This window comes from Schistocerca cancellata, chromosome 2 (genome assembly GCF_023864275.1).
Source record: "Schistocerca cancellata isolate TAMUIC-IGC-003103 chromosome 2, iqSchCanc2.1, whole genome shotgun sequence".
Taxonomy (NCBI): domain Eukaryota; kingdom Metazoa; phylum Arthropoda; class Insecta; order Orthoptera; family Acrididae; genus Schistocerca; species Schistocerca cancellata.
The window spans coordinates 589856917-589871694 of NC_064627.1; the positions used below are offsets into that span (position 1 = coordinate 589856917).

At 39.7% G+C, this 14778-nt stretch overlaps 1 protein-coding gene across 4 annotated transcripts in view; it reads left to right on the forward strand.

The window, feature by feature from the left end:
- Window positions 1–14778, forward strand: part of LOC126162222 (aspartate--tRNA ligase, mitochondrial) — a 138215-nt gene that overhangs the window by 42760 nt on the left and 80677 nt on the right. For 3 of the 4 annotated variants that reach the window (XM_049918576.1, XM_049918578.1, XM_049918579.1), the window contains 3 exons: window positions 3392–3558; window positions 3633–3731; window positions 10959–11057. In XM_049918576.1, the coding sequence (XP_049774533.1) occupies window positions 3392–3558; window positions 3633–3731; window positions 10959–11057 (365 nt within the window). The remainder of the gene's footprint in view (window positions 1–3391; window positions 3559–3632; window positions 3732–10958; window positions 11058–14778) is intronic. The other variant, XM_049918577.1, reaches the window with a different exon arrangement.

Genomic DNA, 14778 nt, shown 5'->3' on the forward strand with positions numbered 1-14778 from the left:
ACCTTAGGGGGAAAAAAAGACAGGTATACACTTGCGCGCGCGCGCCCACACACACACACACACACACACACACACACACACACACACACACACACACACACACACACAAGCAGACGTGTCTATCTACCAGCGCTTTCCCGTTCATTAAGTCACAGAATCTTTGTTTTTAATATATTTTTCCCATGTGGAATGTTTCTTTCTATTTTATTCATAACAAAATAATAAGTTGTTTTAGCAGAAATTTGTTTTTCTGAGAACTGAATACTCAAGGCTATGAAATGGTGGCATTGAATGTTGGAAATGATTATATTTTAAGACTGAAACATTGTAGAAGACTGAATTTTTTAATACAAATAATTTTTGAAATAAAAAGTTTTTAAACAAATTTAAGTGTTTGTTAAAAAGAACAGAATTAGGGCTTTAAAATGAGCTGTACCAGTCTAGAAACAAACTATAATATCCTCATTGAAAATTTCACCTTCACATGGTAGCCATGATAGCAAATTCTTTTCTTTAGCTAAAATAGTTCCAGATGAACTAACTGTGCTATTGCCATCAGTAATCAATAAATTCCACAACAAATAATAAAGTATTAAAGTTTTTTGAATCCTCTTTGGATAAGAAATTGTATAGTTCTGATAACTGTTGTACATGGTCCAGTCACATTAATGTGACCATCTATCAAAAGGCTGAATAACCACATTTTGCAGTGCAGGGGGTGCAGGAAGAGAGTCGGCGAGATGCTGGAAGATATTGACAGGGATTTGGAGCTATGCCAACTCCAACGCCAAGGCCAGTTGTGCTAGGTGTCTCGTTGACGATGCATGGTGCAAAGGGCCCGATCAAGGTGGTCCCACAGATGCTCAATTGGATTTAAGTCTGGGGTGTATAATAAACTCACTCTAGTGCTCTTTGAATGGTGCATGTACTCTGCTAGCTGTGTGACACATTACATTGTCCTGTTGGTAGATGACATTCTACCGAGGAAAAACAAACATGGTCCCCAAGGATAGATGCATACTTGCATTGATATATTGTGCCTTCCAGAATGATGATATCAACCAGAGCATGCCATGAAAACATTCCCCAGACCATAATACTCCCTCCTCTAGCTTGGACATTTCCAGTGATTGTTGCAGGGTGTTTACTTTCAGTCTGATGGAGCATAAAATTTGATTCATCTGAAAAGGCCACTTGTCACCACTTAGTGTACTTCCAGTTGCACTATTGGTGTGCAAATTCCAGGGATGAAAAACAGTCAGTGGTAGTGCCCGGTTGGTCGGAGCGGTTGTTCACTCCTGTCATCTCTGGCCCATGACAGTCAGTTCGGCACCAGCTTTGGTCAGTGCCATTTTAGGAAGTACTTCCACCCTTGTCCCAAAAACCAGTGATTATGCTCCTTTTGGAAGTCAGGTATATTTCTCTGTTTCCACAATATGACCATGACTGCAGTTTTCCGCATCTCCCTAACGCACTTCACCTACCCTCCACTGCTAGTCTTGCCATCTGACGTTTACGAGTGGTTATTGCACTTTGACGTCAAATGTTGGCAATAGTCACTTTAGGAAACTAGTAGGATATATTGTTTATCGGCCTGATAGTTTCATCTTTGACGAGTGCAAACCTAGAGTCATGGAGAAAACCGCACAATAGGGGTGTCATTTAGTGCTCTACTGGCTTTGGTTCTTTAATGCTGATTTGGACTCGTGTTACTTGTAGTTATAATGTTCACCCATCCGCGTTTTTTGCCTTTTAATCAGTGGAAGTCTTGATTTCCACAAACTACATGTTTCATGGCACTGATCAATCTAGTTTATTGTCTGGTTTGACACATAAGAAAGTATATTTCCTTATGTAATATATCACTGTGAGTGAAATGTTTATCTTTGCAGAATTGTTGATATCACATGTAATCGTTCTAGTATTTTGACCAGTGAAGAAAACTCCATTATCTAAGACATCAGAGCTCCACCACTGTACTATTCCATAATTTTCAAATGTATTTTAGTGGAGACTTATCACAACATTACTTAGAATTTCAAACTGTCACTCACCATGCCTCACAGAACTATCTTACATATATTTGTCAAGCTTTAGTTCTCCATATGATTTACATCATAATAAAATAATTTGTTAGGATGCTATGTTCTAATCGGTCATGAAGAGATATTTACATGATACCTTAGTACTAATATTTATGTTGTGTACAGCTATTTTCATTTTCATCCTCATGATAAGAGTTTCATATTGTATCTCATTCTTTTTATTATGTTCATGCCAGAGTTTGCTTGGAGTAAGACATAAAATAGTGACAAAAGCTATCTGCCATTGTCACATGTTGGAGTTGCTTTTGCTCTCACACTGTTTTGTATAAGGGTCAATTAAAAAGTTTCGATTTTAGGGCATTGCTGCAGCGTAAATGCAGTGTAGCATGAATCCAGTGCAGGTATATAAGCACTGACACGCAGACAAGGGATTAAAATGGTATTTGTGTCTTTTCGCTGTGTGTGCAGTAAATGCAAAGATTTGAACTATGGTGATGTTATTACAAAATGTGTCCAAAGAGGACTAACATGCTGTTATTCTTTTCTTGGCTGCTGAAGGACAAACCATGGTAGATTGTATATGGGGCAAAATGTCTGTTGAAAACAACTAATATGGAATGGTTCCATGAGGGTTGCAGTTCGACACAATGTGCCGGTTTTTCTGGGAGGCCAGCATCACCCATTACAGAAAAGTGGGAGATACTTGAGCATCCACCCTTAGTCTTGATCTCTCTCTATGTGACTGATTATCATGCCTTCAGTCCCTTAAAAAAGGCCTTGAAGGGCCATCAATTCCTGTCAGACATGGATGCCCAGAAGGCTGCTATGGACTTCTTCACGCAGCACGGCATGGTGTTTTACCAAACTGCCATTTTCAGTCTGGTATATTAGTGGGATGATTGCCTCAAAGCCCATGCCAATTTAGCCTGGTTGTCATACCAATTATGGACTGTGCAGCCCTCAAATGGAAACTTTTTGATCCCCCAGTGTAATAACTGTAGTTCACAGAGACAAGATTAGTGGTTACTTTTATGAACATACAAGAATGAATATTCATATGAAGTACAGCATTAGTCAGCTTAGAGATGAAATCTTGATTGAGAATCATCTTACACACAGAACGAACTGATTCTTCAGTATTTGAGTCGAGATTGAATAAAAGTATTGAAAAATTTAATGATTTCAAGAAATACTCCTCAGTGATCACAGGGGGATTATTTTGAGGGGAGAGTTGATGCAGCTGTGCTTCATAATAGTAGTGTGCTTAGAACTCCTTCATTGAGTTAATTTATTACTTGAATCTTTCATTGTAATAGTTATTTTATACAAATTTGTGTTAAATCTAGGAAATGTGAACAAGTTTACGAAACGAACACATTCTTGTGGAGACCTCACTGAGAAGCATGTGGGAAGTGTGGTGAAATTATTTGGCTGGCTTGAGTTTCAACGAATGGGGAAGTTTATTACATTAAGAGACTCCTATGGCTCAACTCAGCTAGTTATACCAAAAGAGGTAAGTTTCAATTACTTTCTTTTTGTGGAAAGGTTCTACTGAAGAATCTAAATGACAATTTATTTTTGTTGCAGAGAAGAGATCTCACTGATGTTATAAAAAATACCCCATATGAGTCCATCTTGTCTGCTACTGGAGTTGTTCAAGAAAGACCTCAAGGTCAGGAAAATACAGTAAGAAAATTTTGTTGCTCAAATTTTGTTTTGAAAGTATGTAATTATTAACTGATTATGTGAGAACTATCATAGCAATGATACATTTTAGATTAGTTTTATGATATGATGGACATGTTACTTATCGTGTATTGTATGTTTAAAAGCATTTGCAACGACTATTTCTTTTAGTGCTTCCTTTGTGGATTAGGCACATTGCAAGTTTTAACTTCAATCCATCTCTTTCTAGACCTTCCAGTTGGTCTTCCATTAGGCTGCCACTGCAGTGTTACAAGTGGCGACTTGTACTTTGTTGTCTTTGTGTGTGCTGTCACCATTTGTATCAAGAAGCTCACCAGTTGCAGTTTTATTTGGTGTAAAAGTGGGTTGTTCACAAAGGACCAGGTCCTAAGGAACAGTCATTCACCATTCACTTTGTTCAGTCTGGTTTCTGTTCGAACTCTTACAGTCAGTCTCCCATTGTTTCAGTTCCACTGCTCTTAGTTCAGTACCGAGTTGCCCGTCCCTTTCTTCACTGCTTTCACCAATTCTTGACAAATTGCAGACTGTTCTCAAAATATTAACTTCTGTTTCTTTGTCTCCATGACAGGCAATTTGTAACTTTCCCTTAATTGTATAGCATACGTAAAAATTATTTATTTAACTACTGACTCTCAGAATAACTTTAAATCATTTTGTAAAATGTTATATTAAAACGTTTTTCTTCCAAAAATGAAACATAATACATATAGGCTTGTACTTCTCAAGTTGGAGAGGGGGGGGGGGGGGGAGTTGTGATGAATTTGGGCCATGTAGAAAAAGAGGAAGGGGTGTGAATTAGACCCTACACTTTGAAAAAAAGTAAAATCACATAAAATTGTACTTACATTTTATGTCAAAAATATTTGTTAGAGGTAGTTGATTAGCCAATGACTTTATTCCATTCAACTTAATTATTAACATTACTACATCAGCCTCAATAATGTAACTGTTAAACCTTTTATGTACCAAACTTGTGAGGCAAATATGAGGAAAAATCACATTTAAAAAACAAAATTCTTATAATTTGAAAAGTCTCTATGCTCTGTAGCCTTATGGAGATACTCAAGACACAACTTAAAGCTCGTACTGCTTGTAGTTTTTGTATATTATTTATTGTAGTACTCCATGAGCTTGATAGTGCTCTCAGACCAATCATTTATAACTTTCAGCTGATTAAAGTGCAGTATTGGAATGGTTCTATTGATAAAGGGATGGCTGCTTTCTGTTCTCATCCTACACCAATTCTGATGATGTACTCCATCTCTGATGACTTCATTGTCAACTTGATTTAAATACTAATCTTCGTTTCTCATCTGTTCGCAGCTGTCTCTGCTTGCTCAGAAGCTCACTTTCTCGAATAACTGACAACTGAGTCCATGCATGAACCTTGGTTTTTGTTTCAGCTGCTGACTGATCCAAAACTGGCTGTCTTTTACAGTGCTACAGATCTTCAAAGCACTGATGTGAGCTATGTCACCAAGATTTTGGGGGAAAGAAAAAAAAATGTTGTTTCTTTTCATTTATGAAGCTCTGAAGATCTTCCAGTATATATATTTGTAATTGTCTCCATTTCTGGTACAAAGCTTACAACAATTTTAGTATGCAATTTCTCACTTCATGTGCCAGAGAGAGAGAGAGAGAGAGAGAATGTGTGTGTTTTCATAAGAAACATTATGAATTTTCATTTTCAATAATTCCTGATGTAGTTTTTGTGGTGTCACCGCCAGACACCACACTTGCTAGGTGGTAGCCTTTAAATCGGCTGCGGTCCGCTAGTATACGACGGACCTGCGTGTCGCCACTGACAGTGATGGCAGACCGAGCGCCATCACACGGCAGGTCTAGAGAGACGTCCTAGCACTCGCCCCAGTTGTACGGACGACTTTGCTAGCGAAGCTACACTGACAAATACGCTCTCATTTGCCGAGACGATAGTTAGCATAGCCTTCAGCTACGTCATTTGCTACGACCTAGCAAGGCGCCATTTATCCTTTGCTATGTATCTAATGAAGCATGAACCATCAGACCGATGTACACCAATTATGGATTAAAGTTAAGTATTACATCAACTACGTACTTTATTTAGTAGACTCATCTCCTTTAACTGTTCTAGACCTCACGCCATCCTGCGTGAGGTTATAGCGTGCATTTCGGCCTCCTCTAGCAACACGGTGTTGGCTCTTCTGCCAACACTACAGTTTTTATCCACAATTTGAATACATGGTTGTTGTATGCTACAACATTCCTACTTTTCCATTTCGACTATTTAAAGCCCATGATAGCATTTCACAATTATATAGAAAATGGATGATTAAATATAAATGGTCACCATTGAACTAGTTGCCAAAGAAAGAGTTTGTCCATTTACTCCTGTCTCTCACTCTCAATCAGCCATCCTTCCCCCTAAACCTCCATTTGTCTCCTGGGCTTCTTTTCCTGTTACCCACTTCCCTGATACAATAATCCTTCACTGTAGTCAGGCTGCAGTGAATGTACAGTGTAGCGGTGAAGGTCTATGTGCATGTATGAAAATGTGTGTGTGTGTGTGTGTGTGTGTGTGTGTGTGTGTGTGTGTGTGTGTGTGTGTGTGTGTGTGTGTGTTTGTTTTATTCCATACTATTTAGCTCTGGGGGAGGACATTGTCTGAAAGCTTAGCAACATGTCCATTCTTTTTTTTTGTGAATGAATTGCCTTTATTCCTTTCTTTATTTATATTCCACGAAGAACATTTCTTTACCATATTTGACTTGGACTGAAGGTTGATTTTTGAGTAAGATCGTCATCCTCTTATGTTTGTTTCTCTTGATAGCTGTGATATTTTTCTTTTGTCGTGATATATTCAGGACTAGCTCCAATTTTAGTCTCTGTAGTCAGTGAGTAGATCTTTGCATATTATCCATTGTTTCGTGTATTACAACTTGATAACAGTGTATTCAAATACCTTCATTTCCTAGATATATTCCTGGTGGTCTATGTTTCCTGTTTTATGATTATATAGTGTGTGTGTATATTGAAAAGAATTGGAGACAGGCTGCCATCTTTCTTTAGTTCTATTTTTTAATTTTTTTTTTAAATAATATTGTTACAGCATTTGACAGATTTGCTTATATAAACTTACTCTGTAGTGCATTTATCAAACATGCAGAATTTTATGCTACAGCCTTTTTTGGAAAGCTTTCTTTATATATCTACATACCCCCTTCTCTGAACCTTTTCATCAAATTATAAGGTAAACAAATTAAAATACTAAATTTTTAGAAAATTTTGTTCTCATTATATTTGTGTAGTGATATTGTGAAGATTGCGTAGACATTTTGTGTTTGGTGCTTTGAAGTAACCAGCTTGGGAAGACATGTGGCTACCCTTTGGCACTGTAATAATTGTGGCTGTTGCTCCATGATTATGGACAAAGAGTAGTTGATCTGACAGTAGCACAAGCAGAGTTAGAACAGTTGAGAGGTCCAGTTGTCAGCAGTAAGGTCAGGCAAGTCTGCTAGGCTTGGTGTAGACGTATCCAACATGTTCATTGCTCTCGAGACAGGAGACAAAAGTGTGCAGACAACTCAAGGAGTTCAGGAATACTTTGACAAGACAGGGAAAATAGTGCAACATAAGGTTAGTAGAGTTCAGAGCATTAAAAAGACCTTCTGTTGGGGAGTAATCATGAAAAGGAAATTTCTGAACTAGTTTAGAACTCCCTGTGTAGTGTATACCAAGAAACTAGTAATTTTAAGCTAAGTGCCGAGTTCACCAACATCCCTTGTGATTTAGGCTCTCGGGGGAAAGATATTGATGAACAAGATCATATAGTGATTTTTAGCATTGGCACTACATTTCCGCACACACCTTATCCTCTCACCACCCTAATAACCAGCTGGAAATGAACACCCTCCTCACTACCCACTATCACCCCAGACTGAAACAACTGTATCATATCCTTTGCCAGGCTTTGACTGTTTATCGTTGTGCTCAGAAGTCAGGAACATCGTACCCACAATCCTTCCCAACCCTCCTGAAATGGTTATTCCACCGCCTGCCCAGGCTATGCAATATTCTTGCCCATCCTTAAGACGCATCCACTTCTAACCCCTTGCCACATAGGTCACATCTCTGTGGAATATCCAGGTGCAAGACCTATTTTATAGATGCACCCAGCACATCCAACTCTAACCCAGCACCGACCTATCCTAACCCGTCAGAGGCAGTGCCACTGTTAAAGCTTTCATGTCACATACCAGCTCTGCTGCCATTTCTACATTGCATTTTATATGGGCATGATCACCAACCAGCTGTCTACACAACTGAATGGCCACTGAAGAACTTGCCAAGAACAGAACTGACTATCCAATGACAGAACATGCTACTGAGCACAGCATGCTCCATTTCAGTGGTTTCTTTGCAACCCATGCTATCTTCCACCCCCCCCCCCCCCCCCCACACACACACACACACACACACACACACACACCAGTCCTTCTGAGCTCTGTGTATGGGATTTGACCTCAATTTCAGATGCTGCTCTGCACCAAGACTGTAAACTTTATTCATGTTGCACTCACACTACCTTCCTCTCAGTCTTCCTTTCCTATATCCTATCACTCCCTTTCAGATTCACTCATCCATGTTAACATCATACATCATCATTGTGCACTGCACAAACTCACCATTGTCAGTGTCCATGTTGTATTCTTGTCCCAGGCACCTGATGCTTCCCTCCCAGCTGCCAGAACTGTCAGTCACCCTACTCCAACCCTTCCTCCCACTCACCACCGCCATTCATGTCTCACCCACTTCATCCAACACAACTCCTCGCCTCAATGAATCTGCAAAACTGCGGCGGTGTCTGCGGGGAGAATGCAGGTGATGCATGTGGTGAAAGTCATGTTGTAGAGCATACTGTGCAACAGTATATTGTGTGTTGCCAGTATACACCCTCTGCCCATGCCCTTTCATTCTAACTGATAACTTGGTGGTAGTTATGCTGATGTAAAAGACCGAAAAGTGTTTGCATAATAGCTGGCTTATGATGTGTAGTCTCGCAGGTGGCTGTCCCTCTGATAATACATGTTTTGCCAGATATAGGGCTGGTATAGGCGGTGGTACGAGGGTGCATAGGGCGAGTCTTACAGCGGAGCTGATCAGAGGAGTAGGAGCCATATGGTAGGGAAATAGGTGCAGAAGGAGCATAGGGTCTGATAAGGATATTGTGGAGATTGGAAGGGCAATGAAAAGCTATTCTAGGTGTGGTGGGCAAAATCTCAGACAGGCTAGATCTCATTTCAGGACATGATTTTAGGAAGCCATACCCTTGTCAAAGTATCTGATTAATACTTTCAAGAACAGTATAATACTGAATTACGAATGGTGGTGTGCTCCGAAGTTGTTTTTTGGGGGAATCAACAGTACGACTATTGGATGTGATTGCCCGGGAAATCTGCATTTGAACTAGGCTGGTGGGGTAAATTATGTCCAGTGAAGGCTGAGGTTAGAATGGTGGTATATTGGTGTAAAGAGTCTGCATCCGAACAAACACGTTTGTCTTGGATGCCAAGGCTGTATGGGAGGGAACATTTTATATGGAAAGAATGGCAACTGTCAAAATGTAAGTATTATTGTTTGTTAGAAGGTTTAATGTGAACAGAAATGTATTGCTGGCTGTTGGTTAGTATGAGATCACCTTCAAGGAAATTGTTGTGGAATTCGGAATAGGACCATGTGAAATTTAATTGGAAGACTGTATTTAGAGATTTCAGGAATTTTAAAAGGTCAGCCTCACCATGAGTCCATAAGGTAAAGATGTCATCATTGTCTCTAAACCAAACCGACGGCTGAAGGCTGCATTTAATCATGCTGCTTTGGTGACGGATGTACTATCCTTCACATGTAAAGTCACCTGGAAATACCACTTTGCAATCCAATCCCAAAACCTTTCCAACATCAAATCTGACATTGAACCCTCCCTTGAATAGTTCTGACTATGATCCCAACTTGATCCACACCACTACATCAAAATCATCTCTTACAAGCCTTTCAAGAATTCGTCACATCCAGCATGCTTCACAATCCTTTCTCAGGTTCCTAGAACATGGTCGTAACACGCCCTCTGCAGAATTCTAGGCTGTATGTTACCTAAATGCTTAAGACTCAATCATGATCCTGGCAGACAAAGGATCTGCTACTGTGATTTTTGAGTGACAGGAGTATGTTAGTGAAGTTCTACACCAGATGTCTGACACTGTACATGCAGCATCTGCCATCAAGATCCTGTCTGTGAGATTCAAACTGACGTGCAGTCCCACCTTAAAATCTCAGGACCCTAAACCTACTAACAAACAGTAATACTTACATTTTGGCAGTTGGCATCCAAGGCAAACTTTACACCAATACACCACCATTCTCACCCCAGCCTTCACAGGACAAAATTAGCCACCAGCCTAGTTCAAAAGCAGATTTCTTGGACCATCACATCCAATCCTGGTACTGTTGATCCCTCCAAAAAACAACTTCGGAGCACACCATCATTTGTCACTCAGTATTATACTGTTCTTGAAAGTATTAATCAGCTACTTTGACAAGGCTATGACTTCCTAAAATTATGCCCTGAAATGAGATCTAGCCTGTCTGAGATTTTGCCCACCACACCTAAATAGCTTTTCATTGCCCTCTCAATCTCCACAGTATCCCAGTCAGGCTCCATGCTCCTTCTGCACCCATCTCCCTGCCCTATGGCTCCTGCCCCTGTAAATGTCACCACTGCAGGACTAGCCCTATGCTCCCTCCTAATGCCACCTGCACCAGCCCTATAACTGACAAAACATATACTACCAAAGGGAGAGCCACCTGTGAAACATGTCATATACTAGCTGTTATGTAAACAGTGTTCACACCTGTTACATTGGCATGACTACCACTAAGTTGTCAGTTAGGATGAGTGGGCATAGACAGAGGGTGTATACCGAAAAGACACAATATCCTGTTGCAGAGCATGCTCTAAAACATGACAGTCATAACTTCAGTGCTTGTTTCATCACACACGTCATCTGGGTTCTTCCCCCCAGACATCAGTTTCTGAGAAATCCACAGGTGGATTTGGGACATAACTGTGTTGTACTTGTGAGTATGTGACTTTTAGCTGTATAGATTACTGTGAACTAATAGGAAAAATGTTAAGACAATATCTTCTTTGCAGATTTCTAATTTTTTCAGGGTATGAAGACTGGGGGTGTAGAAGTTCATATTTCTGATTTGAATGTAGTGAGTTTGGCAAAAAAACAGTTGCCCTTCAGCATTCGAGACTTCAATAAGGTAAGTTCTTATAAAATTATATTTGTATCAGTTTGAAACTGTGTTTAAATGTTGCTAGGAAAATTTCAGAATTTGGCTTTAATTTTTGCATTTATTGGAGATACATACTGTTGTTATGTTTTGCAATACTTCATTCCCTAGTTTTGCGTGGAACTGTGTACATTTTTCCATGCCACTCAAATAATATAAAAAACAACTTCCATGTAATTTTATTTTTCACATAAGGCTGTAACATAAAATTATGCTTAGATGGAGAGGGAATTGGAAGGAATCTGGGAGATCCAGATCCTGGAAATCTTGTGTCATCATTTTCATGACTTGATAATTCAATGGTACCTATGTTGGAATGTTAGGAATGTTGAGTAACAATGACTCTCTCTCTCTCTCTCTCTCTCTCTCTCTCTTTCTCTCTCTCTCTCTCTCTCTCTCGGTGTTACACAAGCTACTCTGGAGAGGGAGTTGTTGATGCACTGATATGAAACAATTGCATTCCATTTCCCAACACAGCAGTTATTGAAGAAAAATTTTGTGTTGATCACAATAGAAACACTTGCATTCCGTGACTTTCATAGAGCAGTGGAGCATCGGAAATCACAAGCAATTAGAGTGCTAGTCAGAATGGATGAGTACTGTAGGATAACAGAAATCCAAAAACAAATCAAAGTCATTGTGAACCAATTCCATTGTACCGAGAGAGATGTGCATAAAATTAATCAAAAATAAAAATGTTGCATCTTTGTACTAAAACTGTAATGATGTGTAATCAAATGCTGTAAATATAGTATGCATGTGACTGCTTAATGAGCTGCATGGGACTTAAAAATCACTCACTAGAGACTGTATATGATTCTTAAGTTCTCAGCCTTTGAATCAATATTGACACTGTAGGACATTAAATCCCTTGCCCCCCCCCCCCCCCCTTTTGTTTGGCACTTAGTGCTGGAAATGGCCAGGAATAGTGCCAGGACCAGTGGAGTGGAAGGGGGAGGTGTGCATCCAGAGGGGCGGGTGTTGGGAGGGTTGGAACAGTAGGTAAGGATCTGTGTCTATAGGCACCCATCATTGCTGTATCATTCCTTTGCTGGCTGCTGCGAGTTGCAGCAGGGTTTGAGGCTGTAATGACACTGCAGCCAGAATGTTGAGATGGGTGTTCATTGGAGCAGGATGGGTCAACAATCGCCAGCTGGAGTATCTGAGTCTCTGGCATCCTGTGTGTGTGTTGTTGCTGATTGGTCACTTTTCATGTGCTACTGTAGCTGATTCCAGCTGTTCTTGTTCAGTCACAACTTCAAGAAGTTTGTGGGAGTCCATGTCTGTCAAACTCTTCTGATGCAGTTAAAGTCAATGGACTCCCGACAGTCTCCGTAGTAACTCATTACAGTAGTTATTATTAACTCTGCTACAGAGGCAAATCAACATCTCATGGCTAAAACACTATTTGATCTTCACTCTTTGTATGACGACTCACTCACATTATGTTTGGTGGACAAGCTCATAACACAAACATACAAAGAAGCCTTAATGCCGCTGACATTCTTGTCCATTGGATATTCGGGTGATTGGTATTTCTTGGAGCACCGTATGCCGCAGTCATCTCTTTCCTGCAACTGAGAGTGGCATCAGGCATAGTTCGATCAAACGCACCACTGAACAAAGCCCAAATGGAAAACCTCAGACGGACATACATCATCATCATCATCATCAACAACAACTACAACAACAAAAAACAAATTTATTTAAAGGATGTATGATCCCAACTAGGGATAACTTAAAATCCTCGAGCTCCTCTTCCGACTAATGTGAAACATGTCAAGCTTATTCATTTAATGTTACTACGGAATGTGATTTTCCCACCAGTCCACTACATCCATCAGAATTATTACTTATAAAATCAAGGAAAATCTAGTACCCTCACACCTGCTGCCCTTTGTAAATGAACGAGTGTTTAAACCATTACCCTAGTAAGATGAACTATAAACTAGCATAGAACTAACTTTGATCCATCACATAGCAATACTAACTTTTCATTAAGCTTACATGTTTTCCTTATTTCAACAACCATATTCCTCAGTTCTCACAGTTTGCTTGTATTAAATTATCCAGATATCAAATGCATCAATATACACATCAAGACTTGATATTATTCAAGCAATGGTTTGGTTCACCTTAAGTTTGTACATGTATTGCTGTGATTCATGTAAATTTATGTTCACCTTGCTAGTTAACAACTAAGTAAGAAAATAAGTAAAATTCTTTTTAAACAAACAGTTAACACTAAAATTGTAGTATAGTAATTACACAAGAAATCCTGTTCGTCTCATCTGTAGTAGTACAGGGGTACCATGCAGTTGAATGTATTGTGTAAAACATATGTATACACATTTCGCATCTGGTTGCTCAGATTAATTCAGTTACATTAATCACATGCAAAAATGCTGAAATCCATTAATATGATGATCTCCAATGGAAATAATCATCTGTGGGATTGTTTGTTTATTCAAGGAATTGCAGCAGACCCACAGGTTGTTCATTAAAACTGTTATATGAGTTGCCAGTGAGGTATGTGAAGTGACAGAGAAAGCGTTCCACACTTATATTCCATAGGAATTAAAGGGAAAATTGAAACCTACCCTGGGTGTGACTCAATTAAATTTCCATTATAAAAATTTACATAATAATGTACAGAACATGACAAGGTCATGTGCAAATTTTGTCTCCTTGGTGCGTACTCTTAAAAACTTTTCATGTTAAGCATTCACTAGACTATAAACATTACTTAATGCTTAAGCATTGTTTGGGCTGGACGTAGTAGCAGTGTACCATGGCACTTGAAATGGGAAAATTGAGGAATGGTTTAAGCTCAATTTGACCATACTGCTTCCAATATTAATAATAGGTGTGATAGCCTGTACTATTAGAGCCCATACCTGTTAAACATGTGTTGTCTGCAGTAAGGAATTCCTTTCAGATTCATTATGCCCTTGTTATAGGTACAAGTGCTCCAATAATAAGAACAATTTCCTGCTGTTCCTGCATACATAAATTACTGAAACCAGTATCAGTGACAAGGGTAAAACCTTTATGGGGAGGGGGGGAATACACTGATGTCCAGAATTAAGGCAACAAACCACTAGTTCCCAGTCCCTGTATAATCATACAGACTGTCAACAGATGTCTGTACAGTCGTGTTCTGTATGAAAGATGGCATTCCAGTCAATGGACAACCATGCCAACGATGAGTCAGGGCACCTACCAAACAGGGTAGTGTTTTCCGAGTAATCCCACATTCACAATAGCTGTGTATACAGTTACAGACAATGCATTATGGCACAGAGAAGACACCTCCCAGACTCTCTGCAGTGGAAGGCCAAAGGAAGAATGGAAGCAGGACAGTTGGATACTGGCGTGTCCTGATCGCTTAATGTGAGTGGTTCCATTGTTTCTTGGATGTGATAACAGTTTATATAGACCAAAATTGTATCCTGAAGACCAGGGCAGGGACAACCACTTGTGACTCCAGAAAGAGAGAACCATTAATTGGCTGTAGGGGCACGACAGTACCTCCTCAGTATTGCACACCAACTGGCATATGACCTTACAGCATCCTCTGGACGTGTTGTTCGAGGATAACGGTATACAGAAGGCTTTGGCAGAGTGGCCTTTATTGGCTGACACATTTTATGGAAGGGAACATCTAGAGTGGAGTCATCAACATGCCACC